Here is a 10,129-nt window from a genome sequence, read left to right as displayed (position 1 = left end):
TATATATATATATATATAATATAATATAATCATGTACCTTGTCAATATCGGTAAAAATCGAAACGTTTGCTCTGTCGTTTTGTAATTTATGATTGAATTAAAGTTTGTTACTACATTACTGGCTCTTTGTCCTTCTTTTGCATATATTGCTTTATACTTTCAGAGCTTTATTATTATTTATTAATGTATATTATATATGTATATTATATATTTTATATATATTTTATATGTATATTATATACATCATAATCAGTAAATTCATTTTTATAACGCAATTATGACACATAATGTTGATATTAACTTTGTATCTACATCCACTTTGATGATTTGATAAAATTTCAAATCTGTAAGCAGATTGACTACAACACGGATATCTTCCCAATGGGAAGGGCATAGGTCTTTGTTGCTCGTTTACAAAGAATTGTGCAGATTCCGGATGATAGCAGCACCAACCAATCTGATGTATTGGAAAATATATATTGCACTGTTGACAAAACACAAAATGACAGTCTCCCCACAATCTCCAATATACTTTGCGCCAAGAGCGCAATTCCGATCGCAAGGCAACGACATAATCATTCAATGTCCAAGTCAAATCTCTGCAAGGTTATTTTTTATTTCTTAAATCTTTCATACATATAATAATGCTTATATATAAAAATATATATAAATATATTACATCGCTGTTAAATATATGTGTCTCGTGTACCTGACATGTTTACTATGAACAGTTCCCTTGTTATCAATTTTCATTGCACTTGGAATGCAAGGCACAAAATCGGAAATCGATTGTATAACATTCTTACCGCACTTTCCACATCTAAACATCATAGCCAATGAACTATAGTGCCCCTTTTTATTATCTGGAGTGGTCTCCACAAGAGAAGCGATTAACTTACAGAACAAACGACTCTGAATTTTATCTTTTTTATCTTTTAGCATTTCAACATCTTCGTTAGTAAATAATTCAGCCAACCTATGAATAATTGTAAACATTAATAAAACAGAAAAAAATAAAGCTTTAAATTAATAATTTATTACAAATTAGATGTAATATATCATGTAAAATACAAAACTATGACAATAGTAAAATGCATGCCTTGTAAGAAGATTATCATCTAGACATGTTAAAATTGTTGATGTTTTTAAGATATCCGACATATTGTCGTGACAATATTGCAGACAATTTTCCAAAAGTGGTTCCATTTGTAAAAAGCAAGCGGACACCATAATCGGAATGACGTTATTCGCCTCTAAAACTGGCCATTCTGACTTTTTTATGATATCCTTCTTCACCCATCTCATCAACCAATCGAAAATAACTACATCACAATGGACCGATATGTCTATCTCGTCGAGTTTCTGTCCTGCTGTAACATCAGCGAAATAACACATTTTTTGAATAAGAAGCTTTTGTGGACATCGAAACTTTTTTCTGATATTTTTATCTTCGTCGCAAACATGAATTTCCACTTCATTTCTGTAATGCAATATAAAAAATAATGTTAATTATATTATTAAACATGAACAATTAATCCATTTATTAAAAATACTTTTAACTTTATATTGCAAGATGTTTGAAATTGTAATTGCAATTAAAAGATACTTACTCCAATGATTTCTTGTTTGTCTTATTTTTCTCCTTGTCTCTTTCTTTATGAACTAAGGCTTTATTTTCAATTATATTATTCAAAGAAAAACTTTTCTTAACATCCACAACAGCAGTGGACTTTTTAATAATAGGTTGCGATAGGGCAGATTTTGGCAGCATGTATGGCAAAACAGAGTCCAGTAATCCTTCATGCAAAATATCTCTTAGATTTTCTTTCATGACTTTCGCCAAACCACATTCATTTTCTTCTAAATGTTCTTTAGTCTGTAATACTTTTCCCTTTTCATTTTGGACTTGACTACCTGATGACTGATTTGTTTCTTTAACACTATCTTCTGTCTCTAAATCTTTATTGGAAGAATTTTCTACACTGGTAGATTCTTTCGCAGAACTGTTATTATTACATATGTTAGAAATATTGCTATTATAAGATGTCACAGAAGAGTGTGAACTTATCATGCTTTCTGATGTACATGAATTTGATTCCTTATTACTCGTTTGTGTCAGTAATGTTTGTATAGAATCGTTATTCTCGTTTTGCTGTTCACCAGTACTAGGATGGCAGTTATCATTGGTTGTTTTACTATCCTCGCGTGTTTCTAGGTCTAAATTAATTTTTGCTAATTCATGCCAGTCGATCTCGCTGTTAGCACTCATTATCTTAGCTAGACCTTCACAACTATCATTAACTTGATACGCAGTTCTCATAAATTCGAAAAATGCTCCAATTGTTAATTTAGAGTGCTTGTCTTCCTGGAGGTTTCGTAATCTCTCCGCTAAATTCAAAGTTCTCATTATTACTATTATCCATAAATTTTCAAGTCGTAGTCATGACACAATTCAACCCATTCTAGTGCAGTTATTGCTCGGCTTATTGCTGAGCTTTTCTATTTGATACATAGTTATTAATATAATTCAAAAACTTAGCAGCAAAAGTTGTGTTAACGGCATTAGATGGGGATACAGAGAAATCATCAAAATACTTCAAAATAAAGGTGCAGCATCCAGTATCTAACTTCGGTGCGATCTAGCATACCAGTAGGTGTACATATACCTTCGTTACTCGTCGAGGCACATGCTCTTAATATTGTACTTGCGCTTAAAGCGATATTGTCATTTTTTTGTGGTTCCATATTTTTAGGAGATGCAAGTCAATTTTATCCTACAGGTTACTTATACATCAACTTCAAAATTTCATATCAATGTACCTTTGACTTACAATTATAATGGACAAATTATAACAAAAATTTTAATACAAGATCGAAGAGTTTAGATAATTATGAAATATTGTGTACTCAGTGTTATAAATCATTAGAAGAACGCTTTCACTCTTCATATCCCAATAAGTTTGGACAAGTCTCCTATTTGAGTCTCGATCAGCTGACTGTGTTCCAAAACTTATAAAAAAGGTATCTTCAATTTTTGTTAGAATTTCGTTCTAAAATACATCAAAAAAAGATCCTAATTCTGTTCCAAAAACATAGCCCATAAATATCAATATGAAGTAAATCTATTGTTTTCATATGTTATGATTCCAGTTTTAACTCATGGCATGTTAACCTAAAAGATTATCACATTGAATTGAGACAAATGAATCGTTAATTTAATAATAATAATACATTAGTAATATCTACCCGGTTCATTAAAACTAATATTCGTTTGAAAATTAATTAAATTGGTAAGAAGTCTGACAACAGTTTGTAGTTATAAATTTTTCAATTTTTATACAATATTTTTGTACAAATATTTTTCTTTTTCTTTTGTGTAATTATTTATTAAAAATTTATGTTATTTTATAATTACATTTATAATATTATATGTATCTTTTTTTTACAGATCTAAGATATTTGGAATTTTATTTCTCATTTATATTTATATATTTAATATTTAACATTTAATTAAAAATGGTTAAAGCGAGTGAAAGCGATATTTTGACTATAGGCGGAGTTCTAAATGACTCTGCCAGGCCTCTGAAAGAGAGATTCCGCGCTTTATTCACTCTGAAGAATATCGGTGGTGCAATGGCAATAGATCAGATCCATGCATGCTTCAAAGATCCATCAGCATTGTTGAAACATGAGCTTGCATACTGTTTAGGTCAAATGCGAGATCCTGCAGCCATTAATATCTTAATAAGTGTCCTGGAAGATCTGTCACAGGAGCCGATGGTACGTCACGAAGCTGGTATGTGTTTGGCATGTACAAGTCTCATCCAAGCTTCAGTAATCTGTTCAAAAAGAAATGAAAAGAATGAAGAATCTATTCATTAAAACTTTTTAGAATAAATCTCACTGTTTAAAGAGTAAAATCTCACTCTTAAAAAAGTTAAAAAACTTTTTCAAAAACAATTCTTTTTTCTTATTTTAATTATTTACTCTTTAGCATCAGGTTCCACTCAAATTTAAAGAGTATTCATTCTTTGTACTATTTTATATCTATATGCATTTTTTTCACAGGAGAGGCACTGGGTGCTATCGGTGAGCCAAGTGTAATTCCTCTGTTGGAAAAGTATCGCAAAGATCCTATACCTGAAGTAGCAGAGACGTGTGAATTGGCCTTAAACCAGTTGAGATGGTTAGACTCTAACAGTAATGCAAAGAACTTACAAAAAAATTCATTCTCAACCATTGATCCTGCACCACCGGCAGAAATAACAGATATAAAAGTCTTGAGAAATATTTTGTTGGATGAAAGCGAGTCGTTGTTTGACAGATACAGAGCAATGTTCTCACTGAGAAATTTAAGTACCAGAGAGAGCATTCTAGCTCTTACTGAAGGTAATTATATTAATCTAATCTACAAATATTAAATAAATATTAACTAATCGAGTTTTGTTTTTGCATAAAGGTTTGAAGACCGGTAGCGCCCTATTCAAACATGAGGTAGCGTTTGTACTAGGACAACTTCAAGACGAGATATCCGTGCCAGGATTGCAAGCATCATTGGAAGACACGGAGGAAAACGAGATGGTCAGGCACGAGTGTGCGGAGGCTTTAGGTTCCATTGCCACTCCTGAATGCTATGAGATATTAAACAGATATCTCAATGATAGTAAAAGAGTTGTTCATGAGAGTTGTGTAATCGCTTTGGACATGTGCGATTATGAAAACAGTACGGAATTTCAGTATGCCGATACGTTAGTCAAGCTTTCTACTGCGTGAAGAATTTTATTTATATTGTCATTGTGTTATATGTATTTCCTATATCGAATGAAAGAAGAGAAATATAAAACCTTTATCAAGTTAGCATTTCTAAAAATCAAAATACAATCTATATCAAAATTACACAATTTTCAATGATGAGGGTGTTAACTTGGCAAAGGTAAATGTAAATTATTCCTTTTAATCATAGTACATTTTTATGCGAAGTTTGCGTGAAATTCTAATCAATTCTAATGGAAAGCTAAGTAAAGAATTGTTACATTCTTTATATCTTGGACATACGTTTTCATTTCTTGCAGACCTAAATTTCCAATATTACTCCAGTGTATATTTTTTGCTATGAAAATAATAAGATAGGATGATATTTCATCAGTTTCAACTTTAAAGTAATATGAAAATTTAAGATAAACAATTTTTTTCCAGTGGCGTGCTTATAACTACATTATACAATTGCTTCTTGAGAAATCACAATCTATAATTATTCATAAGTGCTGTTCAGAAACATAAACGTTATTTCAAGAAATAGATAAAACATCATTCTACTCTACTGACGGATCTATAATTGTACATCGATATTCATTAACTAGGAATTTTCGTAATGACCGTGATTAAGAACTTCGGTATATCAAATCGATCGTAAGGGAAGTATGTGTTTTGTCATAACGTAAGATGACTTTTCTTTCCAAGAAAACGGTAAAATCGGCAGATTGAATTGCGGCATTATATGCGGGTGTACCGCTAATAGTAAACGAGCTTGATAAGACTCGCGATATGAACCGGGCATTACAAGCGAAATCGATCAACCGTTGCCGCTCCATTCCGTTTCTGCATTCGTCGCTGAAACTTCGTTTATTCGAAATTCTTTCTCTAATCGCCCGGAAGCGTGTCCGCTGGGAATTCCCCGTGATGGAATTTCGAAATTGTCCGTGTTCAGTTTCATGAATATCGCGTGCCGTCTCGCGCATTCATTGGCATACATTCGTTATAGCTTCTATCACTGCAAGCACACGTACAATCCTTCATACTTTCCGCAGTCAGCAAGATAAATTTTTTTTTTCGTTAATCGGTTTCTTACAACGTCAGGATAACATTTGGATAACATTTGGATCGATGAGGAGAGAATCGTCGAGAGGAAAGATTTTTGATTCGCGAAAGAGGAGAAACTTTCCTTGGACTGAATAATGAAGCGATTAATCAGAGTCAGTAAAGCAAGACTGACGCATTGTAAATATTAGACAAACGGATATAGCTCGTCAAAGCTTCGATGACTAAACGCAAGCAGGATATACTTCACAAACGAATAATTAAGATATCCACGTGCAACATTACTTTCAAACGTAATCTTCAAAATAATCGCCGAAATGATAAAAGATTTTTGCAATTCCACGACTACATCCATCTTCCATTGATTAACACATCGTTAGAGTATTATTCTACGCACTACGGGGTGGAAGACAATTTGCTGGAGTGTGCAAAAAAAAAAAACTCTACGTTCCTGTCTTCTCGCGCGAGGATACTTTGACGATGATTTATTTCTCTCGGTACCTCTGCCAAGGTACTCGCAACGCTACAGCTCGTTGTAAAGTATAAGACGATTCTCTCTCGCTAAAGTGGGGAGAGAGACGGACGGGGGTGGTCGATATTAACTGCGAAGCAGTTCCTTCCTCGATGGAGAACGCGGTGGCGAATAGTCACATGCCAGCCGCGGTCGAGTGCATACTCTCGCCGTCATACCCGCGCGTTCCATCGCCGCTTCACATAAAGTAAGCTTTATCGCCAATTAATTACAATAAGCAATAAATTAATAATTACAATAACTCGCCAAAGTGCGCCGACAACATCGCAATTGCATTTCTAAGCGACTACCATCATTTTCTTATATCATCTTATCAGCAGAATTTTCTTAAATGCTTATCTTTATTTTCTTACTTTTATGTTTGCATTTTCTAAACAACAATTTTTATTCAAATGCATTCTGTTTTTTATAATTTTTCATAAAACTTCAAAAGTACGAATAACTCCTGTGAAGCTATATTTTCACAATTGCAATACTTTTGATTGAGAGACGTTGACTGATTAGGTCTTTCAAAATTTTTAATAAAATTTTGAATATATGTGTTTAATATTTTAAATTTTTGTGAAATGGAAATATTTTGATATTTTTAAAATATATTATACAGCTTTTTAATAATTCGCAAGTTACATAAATTTGTTTTTATACCATCTATAGATACTATCTATAGAAAGTATACTTTCTTTTCTCTCTTTTTCTTATTATTTTAAAAGTCATATGGAATATTTTTAAAGATATCCGATTTAAAATAATTTTGCAAATAATTTATGAATAAGTTATGAAATATTCTATTAATAAACATTTCCTGAAAAATATAGAAAGATAAAAGCAAAAAAAAATTAACTTTTGTGAGATTAATTATAAATCTTAAAAATCAAGAAAATTTCCCTTAACTTCTTTCTGTATCCTTAACTTCTTTTCTTTATTTTGAATTCTGTAATTAGAATTAATTAAGAATAGTAACATAAAAGTTAAACAATTATTTCCAGAATGGAAATAACTAATTACAATTCTTTGGAGATCGAGCTTAAGATTAAAAAATTTTATAACTTCGCTTGATAATCCTGATAAAATTCTGTTTACAAATTTTCTTAAATTTTTCAAACAGACTATATATAATAATCTTATAATTAATATCAAGTACAGTACTTCGTCTTTGATTGTCCACTATTAAAGCTTTTAAAAAAAGCAGGAGAATTTTAATTATTATCATGCATGTCTCAAGGAAATATATAAGGAGTACGCACGTTTTACCCTGTATTATGCAATCGCGTTTCGTGTGTGCTACTTTTTTACACTGGGTTCATGTCGTGAAAGATTTAATGATAAACTTGGCGACTTCCCTCTCGCGAGGTGATTTTTCCTTAAAAGTATCGGTTTACCCACATAATATCGACGCAATTTTAACGTTAATATTGTTCAAATATTTCTATCATCTTTCGGCTATCAGATACGATGATCAGGATCAGATGGGGACATTTTTTACCTCCGTGTAAAATGCGCGTATATTATACATTCTTGGGAAAAAGACAAAGCGGAAGACGTGCACCACTTGACTGCGTTTTGATCGGTTTTTCTTATTTACGAGACAACGCGTTCGTGAATTATGCACTTTGTTTCGCAAGTGATACCATTCATATCGCATGACAAGCTCTTTGACAGCGATAGCTGTCTTTGCAACGTCAATCGTACATCATACATCCCGGAAGCAAAACAAACGTCAGTCATTCACCGTCGATTCCGAAGGAAGTCGTGACGGTGATGAGGAACTGTAGGATGATGGACGTTTAGAAGGACTCGACTTCTCTCATTCGAGTAATATCGAATATAATATTAAAGCGAGGCGCAATCAGGTGCGAGTTGCATGTTCCTTCACTAGTGCGGCTTCTCTCGCTTCGGACGTCACAATCCAATATACTTACAAACACGATAAAGGAGTCTTAATACGTTAAATTCAATTCGCGTACCAGTGAAATAGCAGATTTTACGTATTCGTGTGATTTTACGTTTCACCCTAAGCTTTAAATTGCTATAAAAGCTCCGGTAATTCCACGACTGGGATTGCACATTCGCTACAATTTTTAAGAAACCTCGGCCTTACATGTCGATCGTTAAATTGGCATACTTTATGTCAGCACATCCGATCTTTATAATCCTAGTTAAGTTAGTTAACTTAGTAATAAGAATCGATCTACCTTTTCCTTGTATTACTATCATTATTACACTACTATCAAACCCCTTTTTCTACCTTCGATAATCTTAAGAAGCTACCTGCCAGTTTTTTCACAATTTATGTATAGGAAGATTTACGGAGGAGGGGCGCGAATATTAATCTTAAAGTTCAAAGGTAAAGGCGAGAGGATATATCAATTTCGTACGACTTCATGCAATTTTACTTTAGCATAGCAATCGCACATATATATGCCACTGGGACCGTCGATGAATGGTGAGGAGCCAAATTCGCAGGAGATCATGACGGACAATCGGTGGTACCCGAAGGACGAGACGTAGGGGGATATGTCCGGTTGCTTGTCGTCATCTATGACAGGATCGACAGATGCGGGGCCGCTGCAGCCCCAGGAAGAACCCGCTTCGCTTCCCGTCGCTCGACCATCGTCCTTGTCGGAGGACAACGGTTCGTCCGCACGGCGAGGTAGTCGTCATCGTCACCAGTCGCGACGTAGGATGACGTCCGCTCCGCCGTCTGGGCAAGCAATACAATTGACACCTCTTTGGGAACACGTGGTACGTTTGGGATAAGAATATTTTATACTCCCTAAGTTCTTTAGAGTGGAAAATATGTAAAGAGTGAAAATTGAGCCAGTCTTGAAAAAGAGTGGTTCAATTTCAAGAGTAAAATTTCACTCTTCAAAGTGAGACGCAACTAAAAGTTTTAAACTGAGTTTTCTTCAACTTTTCGGTAAACTTCAGCTCACTGTCTTACTCTCTTGCTCTCTTATTCTCTTATGCTCTTACTGTTCTCTTTAAATCTCATGGAATGAAATCTCGCTCGAAGAGACTGAAAATTTAGAGAAGAGAATGAAAATGCGGCCACTCTTGTTCAAGATTTTCACTCTTTTTAGAGTGAGATTTACTCTTTTGAAATGAGATTCTTTATACCAAAAGAGTGAAATCTCAATCCCTTTTTGAACAAGATTGGCCATATATTTCCATTCTTTTTTCAAGACAGGCTAAATTTTCAGTCTCTTCGAGTGAGATTTTACTCCATGAGATTTAAAGAGTTTTACTCTTTTGTTTATCCAATAGGTAAATTTTCACTCAATATAGTTTATCTGAAGATAGAACAACCCTTAGAGAGTACTCTTGCCGCGTATTTCTACGTGTTTTATCTCCTAGTTTTCCTTTTTGAAAGCGAATCAATTTGACAAGCTGATTGTCTTTGGCCAGGTGCGTACGCGTAGGTTTCCGTCCGAAGTCGACACGCAGGCCACCTTCATCGAGATCTCCGAGAGACTTCGGGATCCGGAATGGGAGGTTCGCCAACACGCCCTGCGGGTGCTGATGGACGTTTTACCAACGTTGAACACCGATGTCGTTGACAAGGTCATGCAACCAGTGGTGCCGGAGCTGATCAATAATTTGGGACATCCAGCGCCGGCGGTTCGTAAGGGCGCCTTGGACACGCTGCGGGTCTACCTGGTTCATAGCCCCAACAGAGAAAACATGGTTAAAAACGTAAGCGCCTGTAACTTATTTTTTTTCACCTTCTTTTTTTTAGCTTTCTTTTAAATCTATATTTATCACCTTTCTGGATCTAAAAAT

At 34.2% G+C, this 10,129-nt stretch overlaps 3 protein-coding genes across 3 annotated transcripts in view; 2 read left to right on the top strand and 1 right to left on the bottom strand.

Annotated features, from left to right (window-relative positions):
* Positions 1–2,745, bottom strand: part of LOC108750266 (uncharacterized protein KIAA1841 homolog) — a 5,266-nt gene extending 2,521 nt beyond the window's left edge. The window contains exons 1-5 of the mRNA XM_018489613.1: positions 2,667–2,745; positions 1,611–2,388; positions 1,100–1,480; positions 710–976; positions 302–599 (exon numbers count right to left, since the gene is read on the bottom strand). Of these exons, the coding sequence (XP_018345115.1) occupies positions 302–599; positions 710–976; positions 1,100–1,480; positions 1,611–2,388; positions 2,667–2,745 (1,803 nt within the window). The remainder of the gene's footprint in view (positions 1–301; positions 600–709; positions 977–1,099; positions 1,481–1,610; positions 2,389–2,666) is intronic.
* Positions 2,746–3,491: 746 nt separating this feature from the next.
* Positions 3,492–5,009, top strand: LOC108750276 (deoxyhypusine hydroxylase). The gene is made up of 3 exons (XM_018489628.1): positions 3,492–3,796; positions 4,069–4,389; positions 4,460–5,009. The coding sequence occupies exons 1-3, from the start codon at positions 3,517–3,519 to the stop codon at positions 4,771–4,773; spliced, it is 915 nt and encodes a 304-aa protein (XP_018345130.1). The 5' UTR covers positions 3,492–3,516; the 3' UTR covers positions 4,774–5,009.
* Positions 5,010–8,863: 3,854 nt separating this feature from the next.
* LOC108750308 overlaps positions 8,864–10,129 on the top strand; it is a 28,598-nt gene continuing 27,332 nt past the window's right edge. Inside the window, exons 1-2 of the mRNA XM_018489674.1 lie at positions 8,864–9,091; positions 9,755–10,042. Coding sequence (XP_018345176.1) covers positions 8,864–9,091; positions 9,755–10,042 — 516 coding nt within the window. The remainder of the gene's footprint in view (positions 9,092–9,754; positions 10,043–10,129) is intronic.

The sequence above is a fragment of the Trachymyrmex septentrionalis genome, unplaced genomic scaffold (genome assembly GCF_001594115.1).
Source record: "Trachymyrmex septentrionalis isolate Tsep2-gDNA-1 unplaced genomic scaffold, Tsep1.0 scaffold35, whole genome shotgun sequence".
In the NCBI taxonomy this organism is placed as follows: Eukaryota; Metazoa; Arthropoda; class Insecta; order Hymenoptera; family Formicidae; genus Trachymyrmex; species Trachymyrmex septentrionalis.
This window is presented reverse-complemented; position numbering and strand designations above follow the sequence as displayed.